This window comes from Carcharodon carcharias, chromosome 9, assembly GCF_017639515.1.
Source record: "Carcharodon carcharias isolate sCarCar2 chromosome 9, sCarCar2.pri, whole genome shotgun sequence".
NCBI classification, from domain to species: Eukaryota; Metazoa; Chordata; class Chondrichthyes; order Lamniformes; family Lamnidae; genus Carcharodon; species Carcharodon carcharias.
The window spans coordinates 152,036,055-152,054,216 of NC_054475.1; the positions used below are offsets into that span (position 1 = coordinate 152,036,055).

Genomic DNA, 18,162 nt, shown 5'->3' on the forward strand with positions numbered 1-18,162 from the left:
TACCCACAATGGAGAAGGAGTGTCGCTCCCACATGCCCAGTTTTCTTTTCACCATAGCCACTTGTTCCTTTTAGTTTTTAATGCATGCCCTGGTCCCTCTGAACCATATCACCAGCACCTTCAGGCAATTTGACCTGAAGGTGCTTGGGATCGGTCAGCCCAGTTTCCAAAGAACATGGCCTCACCCTTGCCACGATTTACCTTGGCTCCTGAGGGCAGTTCAAACTTGTCACATATGGTAATCAGTCTGCCTACTGACAGCAGATTCAAGCAGAAGACGGTGACATCGTCCATGTACAGAGAGGCTTTGACCTGAGTGTCTCCACTGCCTGGGATCGTCACTCCTCTTATCCCCGATCCTTCCTGATGGACTCAGCAAAGGTTCTATGCAGCACATGAATAGGACAGGGGAGAGAGGGCAGCCCTGTCTGACTCCAGATTTATTTGGAAAGCTTTCTGATTCCCACCCATTGATTGAAACTGTGCTACTGATGTTAGTGTAGAGCAGTTATGGATTCCCTTCCCAAACCCCATTTTGGAGAGCACATCCACCATGTTGGTGTGCAATATTCTGTCAGAGGCCTTCTCCTGGTCCAGGCTGATGTTTTGTTTTAACTATTGGTTTAATCCAGACTCACAGTTAACTCTACACACAGAATTGAACTGAAACCTTGCTGACTGTATTGTTAGGTATCACACCCCACAGTGCATTTGCCCATTAATGTAACAAAACAAAATCCCTTCTTTAAAGGAAGATTGTTCTTCAAAATGTTTAGAGTTGTTATAGAATTGTCTTAAACTGTTTGGAAAAATTGGAGGGGATGAAATTCTCAAATATAAGTTTGATTTGTAGCCTTCTGGGTTGCTCTTCATACGAATTTGAATGTTGACTACATACAGTATTTAATTAGCATGGCAAGATTAAATGGCCAGAATCTTCCAAGGAATGGCAATCACTGTTGGATTCTGCTCTGCTCCTGCTTTTCTACACCATGCTGGGGCTCCACATTTCTGGCCAAGGTTTCTGATCCTGGCTTCTCCAGAAATGTGGAGCATAACTTCAATCCATCTGCACTGGATCTTCATGGGGAAGACAAAGGATGCTCCATTTTTATGACACTAGCTGCTGTATTCTGGTATGTGTTCACTAACACATTGAAAATCTTTGGTATTTAAATATTTAAACAGCTTTTCAGTGTGTTAGTCTATGAGCGCCTGAGTGAATGGGTGAATGTGTAGGTGGGCAAGTGGGTAGGGTTGGTGAGGTTAGTAAGTAAGGGGGTAGGGTGGCAGGTGGGTAGGTTGGCAGGCGGGTGGGGTGATAGGGTGGCAGGTGGGTTGGGTGGTCGGTGGGTAGGGTGGTGAAGTCAGGTCAGGTCATTTCGGGAGTGGAAGTTGGAGGGCCAGGGGTAGAGTTAGGTGGTGAGGTTGGGTCAGGTTGAGTAGGGGGAGTCTGGCAGTCAGGGGGGGATTCAAGGGTCTAGTGGAGTTGGGGTGAGGGCCGATTGGGGGTGGTGGTGGCGGTGGGAGGCGAGAAGTGTCAACTGTATAGTTAACCAGGATTTTTCTGTCTAACATTCCCTGGGTAACTATTTGGGTAACCGTCCAAAGTCTTCAACTCTAACTCAGAGTTGGAGATGTTTTCGGAGGGTCCCGGGAAGTAGAGGAAGTTCTAATGTTCTGGGCAATTCCCACGGAGTTACTGTGTTGGGACTTCCAAGGAGTCCCAACATATATCTTTGTGGGATGCGTCTGGTCTCCAACAATCTGGCCTGGAAGATCTGGCCCAATGTTTATTTTTTAATTTACTTTTTATTTCATTTGTTCATCAGATGTGGGCATTGCTGGTTAGGCCAGCATTTATTGTCCATTCCTAACTGCCCTTGAGAAGGTGGTGAGCTGCCTTCTTGAACCACTGCAGTCCATGTGGTGTAGGCACACCCACAGTGCTGTTAGGAAGGGAGTCCTGGGATTTTGACTCAGTGTTGGTGAAGGAACGGTGATATGTTTCCAAGTCAGGAACAGTAGCTCAACTTACTGAAGTGCTGTTTATGCGATAAAGCCGAGGTAGAACAAATCACCAGCATCTTTGTTTTTGGTTCCATGATTTAGCCTATCTTGGCCATGCAAATAATTTTGTAATGTTCCCTCTGATGTTATTAGTAGAATCTATGTTACCTCCATTTTATTTAAAAAGCCTCAATTAATATTGATTTCTAACATCTAACTCTTTGCAAAACTTTCATCGATGCTGGAACAAAATCAATGTCAAACATTCAAGGATCTAAGCAAATAGAGATTGTAAGTTAACACTAGATATTCTAGGACCCAGGTTGGATAGCAATTTAGAACTAGATGTACACTTCAGCAAACCTCCCATACCCAGCACACTTTCAGTTTTTGAACTGCTTCAGATAATTGGATGATCGATGAGAGATAACTCATTCCAAGTATTTCAAAGATTGATTTTCCCTGAAGGAGCTTCACTTTTTATCTCCCCACCTTGGGTCCATTCATTGTGCAGGGTTGTACTTTGCCATATTCATGCCTGTGCTGAGTTAACTGTCCTTCTAGTGAGGCAGCAGATACCTTTGTGCCCTTGGGCTGAGGAACAGAAAGATCAACTCCCAATTTCTTCTGGGGTGTGTACATGTCTGGATGTCAAGTAATTGCTGGCCTGGAAAAACTCAGCAGGTCTGGCAGCATCGGCGGAGAAGAAAAGAGTTGATGTTTCGAGTCTTCATGACCCTTCGACAGAACAGTTCTGTCGAAGGGTCATGAGGACTCGAAACGTCAACTCTTTTCTTCTCCGTCGATGCTGCCAGACCTGCTGAGTTTTTCCAGGTAATTCTGTTTTTGTTTTGGATTTCCAGCATCCGCAGTTTTTTTTGTTTTTATTAATTGCTGGCCTGTGCTTAGCTATCTTGCTAACCACAGTCTGGGAGCTGTATGGATGCTTATTGCCTAGACTCTCACATGAAGGTTGGCCTGAGCATCACAGGGCTGCCCGACAGCTGTGAAACAGTATCCCAACAAAAAAGTCAGCCCCTTCAGGAAAGACAGGAGAACTTTTTTTTGTAACAATTTAATTGTTTTCTTCTGTCTTAAAGCCAAACTGGCAATTCCCCTCCATTGCACTCTTTCTCAGGCTGTTTTTAGCTTGGCACAATGCCAGCGACTCTAGAAAATGGCACACTTTGACCCCTAGTTTGGAATTCCACACTTTGTTTTTGTTAGAGCTTTTTAAACTGAAGTGATGCTTAGTCAGCACAGCCTTCAGTTCACTTCCATCCAAGCCATTATGGTGCCATCTCCACTGTAGTTCTGGGCTTTCTGGGTTAGGACAGATGCCAGATGGCAACTGCAACACAGCTGTGCTTATTGAGTTCAAACTTTATGCTACAGCTTAGTGGAACCATGCAGTGAACAAATTAACCACACTGCATTTATTCTATGAAACTGATTTAACCTTAATTATAGTTGTACCGAGAAAACTTATGACTACGTGCTGTATTTTCAGGAAGCTTTCTTTAGTTTGTATCTCAACACTATATTTTGCTCAAATTTGAACCACATGGTATGAATTATATTATTATATATTGAACAAATTCAACACTTGTACTTAATATTAGCTTGTAGCACCTGAGATCAGGTGTGATAAAGACTATCTCTGAAGAAGAGTCATTTGGACTCAAAACGTTAACTCTGTCTTACTCTCCACAGATGCTGTCCGACCTGCTGAGTTTTTCCAACGTTTTTTTGTTTTTGTTTCAGATTTCCAGCATCCACAGTATTTTGCCTTTGTCTTAGTGATATAGACTAGATGAGTAAAGTTTCTATACCATGCATCAAGCAATCTCATCTCAAGTGCAGCATTGTTTAGAAGCAGAGTAATTCTCCCTCTACCAAACACTTCCCATCATCGTACGAATTAGGTAATAAGTAAACCCTTCCTGTACTCTACTGCGGCAATACATCTTGACTCTGACTTCCAGTAGAGCACAAGCCATTAGGCCAGATTCAGGTTTCTATCTGCCCCTGTCCCCAGCAGCTATACTTGTGATTTATCTGATTGAGACTCCCAATTTAATACCACAGGGGGGTGGATCGCTTACTGCCTGTACCCATGGCTACTACTGATTAGAACTTTGACATACAGTAGAGAGAGGACGGTTTCATCTCATCACTGTGCGTCTTATTCAAACCCTGCTCCCGCACGTGTGAAAGGATAAAGCTCTAACTCCTTCGCTTTTCCCTTAAAAATATATGTAATCATTTGCAGTTGGGTCTTTTCTTTTGCATTTAATCTCCATTGTCTGCTTTTGTTGCAGACTCTCCAGAGCTGCTGTTCTTTCTTTTTGGTGATAACAATATAGCCACTTGAGTGACGCATTTCCTCACAAAATATCAAGAGCTGTTTTTGCACAACCAAGTGTCGATGTGCAAAATTGAAGAGCCTGAGCTAAGCCCACAGTCTTTGATCTATTTCCTCTAAGATCAGACAGTGAGCATCAACAGAGTAGCTTTGCTGTTTATTAGCTTTAACTAAGGCTCATAATTTTTTACTTAAAGTTGAGTGCTCCTAAAACTATGGCATCCGCCATTGTATTCATAAAAGATGTAGGCAATTATAAAAATATTTGTTGCTGTTTTAAGGAAAATGTTAAATTTCCTATCCTGATGAAAACTGTTACTCAGGTTTCCTGGGGAAATCCTAACTAGGAAGGGCTGGCCTCCACCTATTAGGTTTTACTGGGACTGCAACAAGCTGGAACCTCTAGGCCCTGAAAAAAGGATTCTACCATTTGTGTTTTCCAGGGTTGATTCAGTTTCCAGGAGGTCTGAAATTGCAACCTCAGTCAAATAAATGAAGATGTTCCTGGTGGCTTTATGGAATGGTCTCTCAGTTAAAGCTGTTGATATTGCATTGGTGAACAACAATTCTCACTTATATGCCACTGTGTTTCAAAGCTACTAATGGGCGATACAGGGGATGTTTAAGAGTCACTGATGCACAGTAGCAGTGTGTGCCATCTACAAGGTGCACTACAGGAATTCACCAAGGCTCCTTAAACAGCACCTACCAAACCCATGACCACTACCATCTAGAAGGACAAGGGCAGCAGACAGATGGAAACACCACCACCTGGAAGTTCCCCTCCAAGTCACTCACTATCCTGACTTGGAAATATATCACCGTTCCTTCACTGTCACTGGGTCAAAATCCTGGAACTCCCTTCTTAACAGCAGTGTGGGTGTACCTACACCACATGGACTGCAGCGGTTCAAGAACGCAGCTCATCACCACCTTCTCAAGGGGCAATTAGGGATGGGCAGTAAATGCCGGCCCAGCCAGTGAAGTCCACATCCCGTGAATGTATTAAAAAACATGGGGCCAGACAGTGTGGAATTTGGTGGGAGGGAGATGAGGAGGATGGAAAAAATCAGTAAGGAGACTTATGAAAGCAGGGATAGTGGTATAAGTGAGACTTATTTTGGAAGAGAATTTGAAGGACGTGGGTGCAATGACCCAAAGATTGACTTCTGATGGCGAAAAGGAGGAATCAGAGAACATACGAACAAAGAGCAGGAGTAGGCCATTCAGCCCCTCGAGCCTGCTTCTGCCACTTAATAAGATCATGGCTGATCTTATTACTTTCCAGAGTTTGAGGAACGAAGGGTGGAGGGTGGTACGTATAACTCAAGAATATTTCCCAGATATGGGGGAAAGAGACCATGGAGGGATTTGAAAAGAAGGACGGGGATGTTGAAATCAATTTCCTGGGACACTGGGAGCCAGGGAAGATTGGCAAATGTGGAAATAATGGATGTGCAGGACTTTTTGTGGAAGAAAATTGTCCTGGATTAGCTAAAGTTTTTGAAAGCAGGTGGGAAGGCTGGTGACGAGAGCACTTAAATCAGTCCTTGAGGTGGAAATGCAGTATGGAATTAGTGAGTTCATGAACTTGACCAAGAAATGCCATAGGGAGAGGCTGGGAGAAACATGGTAGAACAATTCCATAGAATATTAAATTAGTTATGCGGGTTTGATAGAATGAATTGTTGTCAATGAAAAATTGGGCTTCACGCTTTCTTATACTGTTTTGAAATTGAAACAAGCATCTGTATGGCTGTGTTTGGTTTTGACTGGTGGTTTCAATATAACAATTTCTGGTCAAAGATAATCTTGGCAATTAGATAAGAAAGGAGTTTCAAAGTTAGACGTTTGTGAGAGAAATGAAGTCTAGAAAACGATTGGAGTGAATAAACGCAAATTAAAATGAGCAATTTCATGGAGAAAGAATGGAAAAAATGTAAAAGGAAAAGATGGACAGCAGGATAAGTAAAATTAGTATTTAAAAATTTTGACTTAAGATGTATTTAACCTGTTTATTTTTCTAATTTAAGGTATTATGGCACTAAATCTATCCCTGACATTTGAAAAGTTTTATTACTGCAATATTAGTGTTTACTCTATCACGGTGTGTCACCTGAAAACTAACCAAAATTGATTGCTTGCTGTCATTTCTAGCAGCCTAGAATGGTAAGATTGTTTTTTTCCCAGTTTATTTTATTTTCTCTCTTTCTAGAATCTCTTGGCTGAGCCTTAGTACAGGCAGACTGGAAAACTCTCCAAGGCCTCGGCATGTGCCACTCTACAGCTGGCTGTTGGGTGGTAACTAACAGAGGGAATGGCTTTGCAATTAGGTGGCATCTTATCGTGTCGTTAGGCCATTTCACAAAGTTTCAAGAGCAAAGGATTACTTTTGAAACTCAGTGATTGTTAATATGCTGCTATTGATAAGACTTGGACATGGCAAGATCCCACAAATGAGGTGACTGACCAGTTAATCAGCTCTTTTTGATGGAGCTGGTTGCGGTAGAAAATTGGTCAGGCCCCATTTAGGTAGCTGGGGAGTTCAAATTTGGTTAATTGAATAAATCTGGAATAGAAAGCTGGTATCAGTCATGGCGACCATATAATTAATGGAGTATCTTACACCCTATCTAGTCCATTAATGGCCTTTAGGAAAGGAAATGTACCATCTTTATCAAGTCTGGCTTTTACATGAACCATAATGGGCCAGCAAACCATTCAGCTCTCAAAACGGTAGCTCACCATCACCTTCTCAAGGGTGATTGGGATTGGGCAATAAATGCTGGCCTTGCCAGTGATTCCCCTGGCTTCGAGTGCAGAATAGTTTTAATCTGTAGCATGCATGGTTGCACGACAAAGCTCTTAAGCTTTGCAAGAGCATATAATGAGCTCAAGTCACTTTCCACTGCAGTGCAATATAAAAACTAACTGACTGTGGTTTGGTACAATTTCTGTCCTCTCCTAATTTGTCTAGCCGAAACATGGTCAGGACCTTCATTCTATTTCTGAGTTGCAGCTTCGTTGAAGTGGTATTTTTAGTTGTGCAAATTTGCATTTTACTTAGTTGCTGCATTTTGGGTGTAGCAGTTTGTCAAAGTGCTGTGCCATTTCCTGCCAGAAATCTATCACACAAAGGGCAACTATTCAGGAATAAAACCAACTTGGGCCTTGTTTATAGCAAACTGAAGCTCAGTAATGAAGCCAATATGTTTATTGAGGGACCATCCATTAATGCCAATGTAGTTGCAAGGAAACTGAGGTCGGCCTGAAGGTGGAGGATTTATAACTCTATTGCTTTATAAAAAATGTTTCTTATTTTTAAAATCTGTTTCTTCCTCTAATTTTCTCCCCTCCTCCCCAAATGTTGTTGACTGCTTGCTGCAAGGCGCAACTGCTGCTGGTACTAACTGGTCATTCTTCATGGCCAGGATTTTCTAATCGTCGGGTGGGCTCGGTGGGAGTGGGTGGAGTGGTCAGGGAGCTGACTGCTGCCCTCGATTGGCTCCACGCTGCGATTTCACGCGGGCTTGCCCTGCGTGGCTCGCGAGTGGTAGCGTTGAGCGCCACCTGTGTGGGCAGGGTGAGGAGGGAGAGCTGGGCCTCGCATACAGTTTGCGCATGCGCATGAGAGAGCGTTTCATTCTCCCTTGGTGCACAAAGCAGCCTTAGGGAGATAGAAGCGCTTTTTGAAAAAATTAATAAAGAGCAGAAAAATTGAATGAAACATGTCCCCTCATGTGACTGTGTCACATGAGATGCGACACATTTTTAAGTTCAAATGAAACTTTTTATTTAATTTGCAACAGCTTCAGGAAACCTCATCCCACTCGTGGTTGTGGTTTCCTGAAAAATGTCAAGGCCGCTTGGCCTTTTTGCTTGCCCGCCAACCGTAAGATTGGACGGTCAGCTTAAAATTCAGGTTAATTACCTGGTTAATGGCCTTAATAGGCCTTTCAATTATTGGTGTGTGCTTGCCGAATGAAATATCGTGCAGCCTCGCGATGACATTGGGACACACGTCCGACATCAGTGCGCGTCATTTTACGTTCTGGCGTGTTGGGCACACGTCCGCACACCGAATGTAAAATTCTGCCCCATGTGTAATTTTAGGGAGTATATGTTGCCAGCATTTATCTCAAAGCCTGGCCTCTTGTGCACCTTCACCTTTCTTTACTCCAGCTTTGGCAGACCTTCAGTTTTCACCTACCTCTAAGCCCCCCTTTAAAACACACCTGAATGATCAAATCTTTGGTCACCTCTTTTAATCTCTCGCAACTAGGCTCAGAATTTATTTTTCCTGGATGACTGTGAATATTTGTGCACCGATTTAAAGGCCTTGTCTTTCTAACCTGTTCCAGCCCTCGAAACTCCCTCATCACAAAATCTCAGTTCTTCTGATTCTGTCCTCTTGTACACCTCTGTCTCATTTTATCCCATCATTGATGGCTGCGCCTTCAGCTGCCTTGGCCCCATTTTCAGGGGTTCTTGCCCTGAACTCCTCTACCTTGTTCTCCTTCTATAGGACCATGTTATTTTGCCAAGTCTTTGTCACCCCCTTACAATATTTCTTTCTTTGGCTTGGCATCGTTTTTAGGATGGCTCCTCTATGGAATGTTTCCTATGTCCATTAATATTCTATATAAATGTTGCTCTCTGTTTTTTAAGGGGAGCTCCCCCTTATCCTAATGGACCTCCCTTAGATTCTCTCTTTTATTCTCTTATTCTCTTCATCATCCTCCAAACAGCACAGAAAAGAGAAGAATCCAGACTGGAATACCCATTCTAAGATTACCATTATTGCAAGCAAATTTCTGGCAGCTTAAAATTCTTGGGCAACTACCTGATAACAATCATGCTTTCAGCTATTCCTTTTGCATAATAGAGGCTTCCCTTTAAGCGGTGACTTCCTGTCAGTTGAGATCTTGCCTGCTTAATTTTCTACATGTTCAAGGCACAAGCCCATTGTTGATGAAATTCACAAGAAGTTGATCATGTGATAATGGCTAGGCATAAAGTTACAATATGTGAACCTTAAAGCAGAGGGCTTGCCTGTTCCTGGTGAGGGCCTGTTCAGAAGTTAGTGCACAGAAAATGGGCTGAGATCAGATGAGATCTTCCTAATCCCCCATTCTATTCTGGTGCCAGTAGTGGTCCCCCTATTAAATAGGAACATAGGACTTAGGAGCAGGAGTAGGCCATTCAGCCCTTCGAGCCTGCTCTGCCATTCAATAAGATTATGGCTGATCTGATTGTGTCTCCACTCCACTTTGCTGTCTGCCCTCCATAACCTTTTGACTTCCTTGTATACCTCCACAAATACCATGTAACTGATTTATAAAAAAACATATAGACAAGGGGTAGAGAAGGATATGAGTCCCTCTGTCTTTTGATCCATTACCTCTGTTTTCCAAGGCAACACAGCCCTTGTCAAGTCAGGAATCATCATGAGGGTGATTCTTTGTCACTAAAGGACACAGCTAATTTACATGTCTTGACAGCAGTGCAGATAAAGTGAATATTCAGCAGAGTGAAATGAATTTGAATAACGCCCCTGCTCCATTTATTAGATATTTCAGCCTAGAAATTTAGGCTATCATATCTGAAATTTAGCATTACTTAATTGCATTTGAGTTTATTATCTGACTTAAAGGCTGGGATTTTCCATGCCCGCCGGTGCCAGGCGTGTTCGGTGGCATGAGCGGACAATATGGCGTGATTGGTTTCACGATGGCGTGAAAGCAGTTCGCCATCGTCCGCTCAGCCTGCCGATGGTGGGCCGCGTTCGGACCTCGGGAACCTCATTGTAATACATCAGCATATCATTGTTAGGCCTGCCCACCGGAATTGCCCCCCCCCCCCCCCCCCCCCCCACTGGACCGTCTGCCCACATCGGTGGAAAAACACGCCGACGTGTTTCACAACAGCACATAAGCGACGTGCACTTGGTGGGCTGCACTTCCCTTAGGACTTCAAGGTTTGTTTGTTTACCTTGCATCGGTCAGCACTCACAGTCATCAGTGCCAGGCTTCACAGAGTACCACATCACTTTTAGGGGGGCGCTCACAGGTAGGTCTCTACCTACAAGGTCAGCCTTATGTAGGTGGCTTTTCAATGGCTGCAGGGCTAGGGCAAGTGGCCTCAAGATGGTGAGGGCTGAGGAGGTAGTCTTCAGAGGAGATGAGGGCAGATGGAGATGTGAGGGTGTGTGTGTGAGAATGGGTGGTAATGTCCCTTAAGCTGGCAGTGAGTGAGATGCCAGTGAATGTGTGATGGGCTTGAGTGTGTGAGTTTAGAGCGATGAGATGATTGCCATATCTTGGCTGCATGGATGAGATCATTCATCCTCTATCGGCACTGGATGGCCAAGCTCCTCTGTGCAGCAATGGCACTGATCACCACTGCCACCACCTCCCAAACCTGGTTGGTGATGCCGCTGTCCATCCTGTCAGAGCGAGGGTAAAGGACATCGTGGCAAGCCTCCGGAAGGCGTTCCAGCGATGCATGGGGACTGCAGTCTTCCTGCCTTTCGTGAAGGTCTTCCCTGCAGTGGTTGTGGGCTGGAAGCACTGAGACCTGTATCCGCAGCTGGACTTTAAATATGGCACTGGGCTTGATGAAGCAGTGAAATGGTGGCATGGCGGGCGAATAAGAGCCTGCCTGCCATCAAAATGGCGTGTTCCCCGGGAATGCATAATTAATGCGGCGGGTTTGGGACGATTTGTGGTGAAAACCCGCCATTGCAGTTACCTGCCTGTCACCACACTTAGTGCAAATCTGGGACGATTCCATCCAAAGTAAACTTTCTTCTTGTCCTACATGTCTCTGATTTGTTTGACAATTATTTTAAGTCAGGTTTAGGGTTACTTTTTACAGTAACTGCCTGTATGACACTACAAAGACCACACCATGATTAGCTCAACAAATTTTGTAGTAAAGTTCATCTGTTGACAGTTACCACATCCTGGCAACTTCATTGTTCGGAGAGACCTCAAGTAGAAGTGAGTTTGACTGAAATGGGCTAAGGTTGTGAGTTTAGGAACAGTGGGGGAGATTCTCCTGTAGCAAGTTCCATCATGCGGAAGTGGTGGTGGGCAAGCGTGCGAGTCTGTCGCCTGTCAGATGGAATCAGTGCGAGGGCTGTTCACTTTTCATGCTTGAGTTGCATTCGAATAATCCCAGTGAGTTGCCGGTGCTGGTTGAATGCTGGGAGCTGGTTGACCATCACCGAGAGTGGGAGGTCAACAAGAAACCCAGTGGCTCCAATGTGGAACAGAGCTGAGAGTGCAAGGTGAAAGTGGAAGAGGCAGCCCGATCAGACGGAAGTTTGGAGGGTCCAGCACTGGGTGGGAGGATGTTTTTTGGGATCAGGAGGAGCACTTAGATCCACTGGATGAAGGGTTAAGTGTTCCACACAAAATAGCACCAAGGCCCTACATGCTGCCTATCTGGCTCTTGCCTGGTTGGGCTCATCTCTTTTCACAGTCTGCTACAAAATTTACCATGGGCTGGATGTCAACGTGAATGGGAGAATAAATACTACTTTGCAATTCTCAGCCCCCTAACATCCCATTCCCACCCAAAAATGAAAATCGAGCCTGGCGAATGAAGCAGTCCAACTCGTGAACATAATATAAAACAAAAACAGAAAGCACTGGAAATACTCAGCACGTCTGGCAGCATTTGTGGAAAGAGAAATAGAGTTAACATTTCAATTCGATGACCTTTTAGGACTCAATCCTCATGATAAGAATAAAGATTTTAAAAAGCCCTTCAAGTTCATTCTATCAGCCAGCTCCTTTTGCAAGAAAGTATCTCAGTTTGTTGTTTAATTCGATCTCAGCTCTGTTTCGTATTGCCGCTCTGTAGCAGCTAGTACCCTGTGATATTGACTGTGAGATAGGAACCACAGTTACTTTCCAGCATGTCATTCTTGTAATCTTGGTAAAGCTGGGTTCTGCTGGAACCCCTCATCCTGCTGCCCCAATTCAAAATTCTGATGGGGAGAAGGTTGACACTTCTTTTGCTACCTCCTTAAGTGAAGATGGAAGACTTGACACTGGCAAGTTAATGCCCTGCATTCTAAATTCAAGTCAATGCATTTTTACTTTCTTGTGTTACTGATTGATGACAATGTGGCTGCTTGCTGCCAGCTGTTGTCCTCAATGACTAATTGCCACTTCAATAATCTTGGAATGACGCAGACTCATAGAATAATGCAGCACAGAAAGAGGCCATTCAGTCCATTGTGGCTGTGTTGGCCCTTTGAAAGAGCTATCCAATTAGACCCACTTCACTCCCCTGCCTCTTCCCTTTGGCCCTGCAGATATTTTTCCTTCACATATTGAACTAATTCCTCATTGAAAGTTATTATTGTCTCTGCTTCCCCAAAGGGAGAATTATACCCCTAGAATAATATATGATTGTTCATTTGCAAAGATATTCGGAACAAATAACTTAGGAGAGCATTTTTTTGGAGCAGGCAAGAGTGGGAAAGGCCGTGTGCTGAGTTACTGAATTAGCCAAAATTTTGATTTCCCGATGGCGAGTTGAGATGCAGAGATTTAGCCAATAGCGTGTTTGTGGCGTGCCAGGCCTCATGCCATCCTGTGGTGGGTTTGTATTTGTGATACATTTGCATGCCATGAGTACTCATTTGCATAAACATTTTTGAAAAATGAAAGCCCATCCTACAAGCTAAAGTCAGCAGCGCACGGGAATCTCGCTGCAACTGGTTCATGTTTGTTTAAAGGTGGTGTGCACCAGTTGGCTCTGTGCAGTTGTGTGTACGGTCTGCAGTCTTACTTATTTAACTCTATGGCACAAAGGAGGGGAGCAGGAGAATGGCAGCTTGCATGGAGGCTCCAGATCAACAAGGGTGAGTCAGTGGCGAGGGGTGGGGGGGGGTGGTTGGTGCAGTTGTTATTGTGGAAGGGGGTCAGGGGCATGGAGGAGTGGAAGAGGATTCCAAGGGAGGACAGAGGGTGGGATTGGGATCACGGAGTAATGAAGTGGGAAGGGTGGAAGGGTCTGGAGTCCTGAGTATGGTGGGGGATCTGGTGCTGGGGACAGTCAGTAAAGGTAAGAAACTGATTGACGTAAAGGACAGTGTCAGTACTGTCCAGATGTGTGTCCATCTCAGGATCACTGGTAGAGTCCTTACAGGGCTTTGAGTTCACCTACAACATTTCAATTATCCCCGCTGAGAGTGATCTCAGACAATGTCCTTTAGAAGGGAGGGCCAACTGAGTCTGTAAGTTCAACCATATCCCTCAGAGTGACGAGTACAAGACTGGACACTAACATGAACATTCAATAGTGAATAAAAAAGCACAACATTGTTTCTTCCACAATAAAGGAAATGTCCCAGTAACCTTCAATGCATGCCAACAATGAATGTGGCAGTACATTTAGCACCTGAAAAAACTAGTCTCAGCAAATAATGATGATACACACATGAATAAAGTGAAACTAATTGCCATGGACAAAATGTATGTGTTCCTTTTTATTGCCCATGATCAATATGTTTGTATGCGAGGTGTGTGTGTTTCTTACCCTCAGAGTGATTGTCCCAATTTTCTCAATCCAGGAGCAAGCTCTTTGTGAATTTTAAAAAATAAAGGTTAATTATCACGTGATGTCTCACTCACTCGGTTCATACACGCACCGCACACGTGAAGATTAGATACGAATGAAGGTCAAACAATACAATTATAATTTATGATTGTCTCAGTCTCTTTCATGGCAGGCCTGTAGTTTCTTAGATGAGCTGGTGCTTTAGTTGTAGTGCAGTTCTTGTAAAGCAGAGATTCTCATGAAGTTGTTTGGCTTATTGTAGTCAGATTTCCAGGGGGTTGGTTCACAGGTGAACTCAAAGTTTGAACAGGTTGAGAGTGTGGGAGTCCTTCCCCCACTTTCAAGGTATTTTTGTTTATTACCTTGACTGTTTAGATGACTCCGTCGGTTTATGGCTTTCTGATGGCAATCTGACTGCAGAAAAACTTATTACTGTTACTTTAAAAGCAGCAACAATGTGGCTTCCTCACCATGTGCCTTGTACAAGTTCAGAGTCATTTTTCCAAAAGGGGGTGGTGTTTTGAATATATATCCTGTGTTGTAATTTGATACCTTGAAATTCATCCAGCCTAGTTTGGATGGGGGAGCTTCGTAACACATCGTAATGGAAGGTGGATGGAATACAATTACATTCATCTAACACACATCGAGCAGAAATTTTCACACAGCAGTCAGGCGCGTTCCCGACCCGCTTGAGTGTAAAACAACGCGCACTGACACGTGTTCTGATGTCAACGCGCAGTTGCGTGATAGTTTGGTTGCCAATAATTAAAAGGCCTGTTAAGGCCATTAAATAAATCAATTCACCTAAATTTTTCACTGCCCGTCCAATTTAACGGTAGGCAGGGCAGGCGAAAAAGCCAAGAGGCCTTTGCAGGAACAAGCAAGAGGGCGGAAGTGGCACAGGTTTCTGGTTCTGCCATTGGGAACAGCGTGCCACTGACAAAATCCCACCCTTAATGTGGACCGCATGATTTGTTCTGAACTCCAGCGGACTAAGTAAAGTGAAAATGGGCTGCAGTCTTGCAACTTTTGGGATTCAGGAAACTATCACATCAATTGAATAAACTGGGTTCAGTGCTGGGTGACACTATTTGTTCTCTTGTTGCTGAGCTTTCAGCTTGAAAAGATAGGAGAGGCATTTCCCAACCACTATGTTTCCAGTTTGCCATATCTCACTTGATTCTTCAGTGGAAGAGCTTTGAGTCAATAAGAATATGGCATGTAATAATTACAGTATGGGTACTATTTTGGCTTTAGCACTCTTTTTAAATTTCACTAATTTTCATGTTTTTTGGTAGTTTGCATCCAAGGATGGAGTATGAACTAAATACTATGTAATTACAGTTTGAACTGCCATATTATCTGATGCTACTACTTATATGTAACCTTTCATAAACTTGATCCATAACCTGTTAAGAGTGTTTATTCATTGCTTTCTAAAATCACAAGAGATCTGTTTCATCTCTGGCAAGCTGAATGCAGGAATGTGGGTTACTGTGTGATCCCAATCAAATCTACGACGTCATATATGTTATGTGTAAAAATGGTACTCCTGGTTGTATGGAGCAAGGGCCTGCTTATGTGAATTACCTTTTAAGTGTAGCATGAGAGAAATTTCAAGATAGAGCTTAAAAGTTGATCCACACAGTTGTAAAGTTAATGGGAAGATTTTTTGACCTTTATGCCATGGTGTAATTCATGACCATGTCCATCTATGGAGCCACACGGTTCTTCAATCTGCAAAACGGCCGTGGTTATAATGAAGTTTTGATTTTCAAAGTGAGGGGCAGAATTTTTAGCCCAGCGTGCAGACGGGCGCCCCACCCGATCTGACGATAAATTGTGCCAGATGACGTCGGGCGAGTGTCCCGGGTGAACCGGCCAAGCGGACTTTGCATTTTTCTTCACACCTCATCCACGGGCAGGAGGAAGTTTCTGTGAGGAAATAAAAATATAAATAAATTTCACTGCGCAGCATTTTCAGTGACTAAAGTTTCGGGTAATTTATAATGGATGCAGGGACGCTTTCTTTCAGTTTCTGAAACCTTTATTTTTTTGATTTTTCAGTTCTTCAGCTCCCTGGGGGCAGCTCTCTGCCTTCAAGGAGCTTTCATTCATTGTCCGCCCGTGCCCGCGGAGATGTCAGCGCCTGCCCTCCTCCCGCCCCCCACCCCGGCAGTGCTGAGCTCCTCAGTGCGCATTTTATGCTGGCTGGCCGTTAATTGGCCAGCCAGTGTGAAGTCACAGTCAGGGGCCGATCGTTGGCTGTCCGCCCCCCGGCCGATCCTGGACCCGCTGATTGCGCCCGCTCGCCAACCTAAAAATTCTGCCCAGGAGCTTTATCCACTTGGATTGCCGAAAGCCTGTTAGGCATTGTGGTTGTGGCTGTTGGAGGCCAATCATCTCAGTCTCAGGACATTGCTGCAACAGCTCCTCAGGTTAGTGTCCTCGGCCCCTCCATCATAAGGTTGGAAGTGAAAATGTTCATGATGACTGCACGGTGTTCAGTGCCATCCTTAACTTCTGAGATACCGAATCAGCCCATGTTCGTATGCAGCGGCAAGACCTGGACAGCATCCAGGCTTGGGCTGATAAGTGGCATGTAAAATTTGTGCCACACAAGTGTCATTCAAAGACCATCACCAACAAGAGTGAATCTCACCATCTCCTTTTGACATTCAATGGCATTACCATCGCTGAATCCCCCACTATCAACATCCTGGGGGTTACCATTGATCAGAAATGTAATTGGACCAGCCGTATAAATACTGTGGCTCCAAAAACAGGTCAGAGGTTGGCCACTCTGCAATGATTAACTCACTTCCTGACTCCCCAAAGCCTGTCCACCATTTACAAGGCACAAGTCAGGAGTGCGATGGAATACTCTCCACCTGCCTGGATGAGTGTAGCAACAACACTGGATGATGACACAATCCCAGACAAAGCAGCCCACTTAATCAGCAATCCAACTATTGCCATAAATTTTTACTTTCAGCACCACTGACATACGGGTAGCGGTGCACACCAAGATGGACTGCAGCAACTTGCTAAGCCTCCTTCGATAGCACCTTTTAACCCATGCCCTCTACCACCTAAAAGAGCATGGGCAGCAGGTGCATGGGAACACCACCAACTGCATGTCATCCTCCAAGCCACTCACCATCCTGATTTGGAACTATATCTTCGTTCCTTCGCTGCCGCTGGGTCAAAATCCTGGAACTCCCTCTCTAACAGCACTGTGGGTGTACCTACACCACGTGGACTGCAGGGTTCAAGAAAACAGCTCACCACCACCATCTCAAGGGCAATTAGGGGTGGGGAACAAATGCTGACCTTGCCAGTGACTCTTACATCCCATGAGAGAATTTTTAAAAATTCCACAGGAAATAATAGAAATTTTTTGCAAAACTGCTCAGTGATTTTTCTTTATTACTAAACCAATGAACTCAAATATCCTTAGTGATATGTTGTGATTGTGCTGTATTACAGACTGAAAAAGGTGTCCCAGTGAAGCGATTCTCATGTCTCACCGATCTGATGTTAAATTATCAGCAACCTTATCAAGGGCTGGTAACACCACTGCAATATCCTGTGGAGAGAGAAAATGAGAAAGAGATCTTGGATGATCTGTCAGGTAATTAAATATCATCGATGAATGAGTGTAGTTTGATTTGCTAACATGAGTACTGTTGGTGCTGGCGAACGTAATATTATTTCACATATTTTGCAGTCAGCCCAGTATCAAGCACTCTCAGTTCAGGTTTAGTACTGGCAAAATTCAAAGTAAATCTCTTTCCATTTGGCTCAATAAAGCAGTCATTCTTGGCATTGGCATAGCGTGGATTAGTTACAGGATAAAGCCACCAGGAACATCAGGGAGAGTTTTAAGGGCACGTTTTACCAAAGCATGAAAACAGGCCCTAAGAAAATAGACCTGGTTGAAAGTCTAGATTTAGCTCACAATTTTGGTCCTAATTGCTGATTATCATAATTTGAACTTGCCTGAAGGTGTTAAACCAGACATCTGCAAGTTCAGCATGTGCCACAATTTTCTTGGAGTGGTGTATGCGGGCTCCATGTACCCACTTCCACTGTAGGTGTGGAGTGCACTGGTGGACACGCTGTGGCAGTTAGCAGGATGGCTCAGGGACTGAGGCAGAGGGCCCACAGATTCATACACTGGGCACAGGTGGTCCAAGACCCTTGAA

The 18,162-nt window shown here is 44.1% G+C and overlaps 1 protein-coding gene across 3 annotated transcripts in view; it reads left to right on the forward strand.

The window, feature by feature from the left end:
- Positions 1-18,162, forward strand: part of LOC121282311 (phosphatidylinositol 3,4,5-trisphosphate 5-phosphatase 2-like) — a 137,565-nt gene that overhangs the window by 58,514 nt on the left and 60,889 nt on the right. For all 3 annotated transcript variants that reach the window (XM_041195977.1, XM_041195978.1, XM_041195979.1), the window contains one exon: positions 17,444-17,588. In XM_041195977.1, coding sequence (XP_041051911.1) covers positions 17,444-17,588 — 145 coding nt within the window. The remainder of the gene's footprint in view (positions 1-17,443; positions 17,589-18,162) is intronic.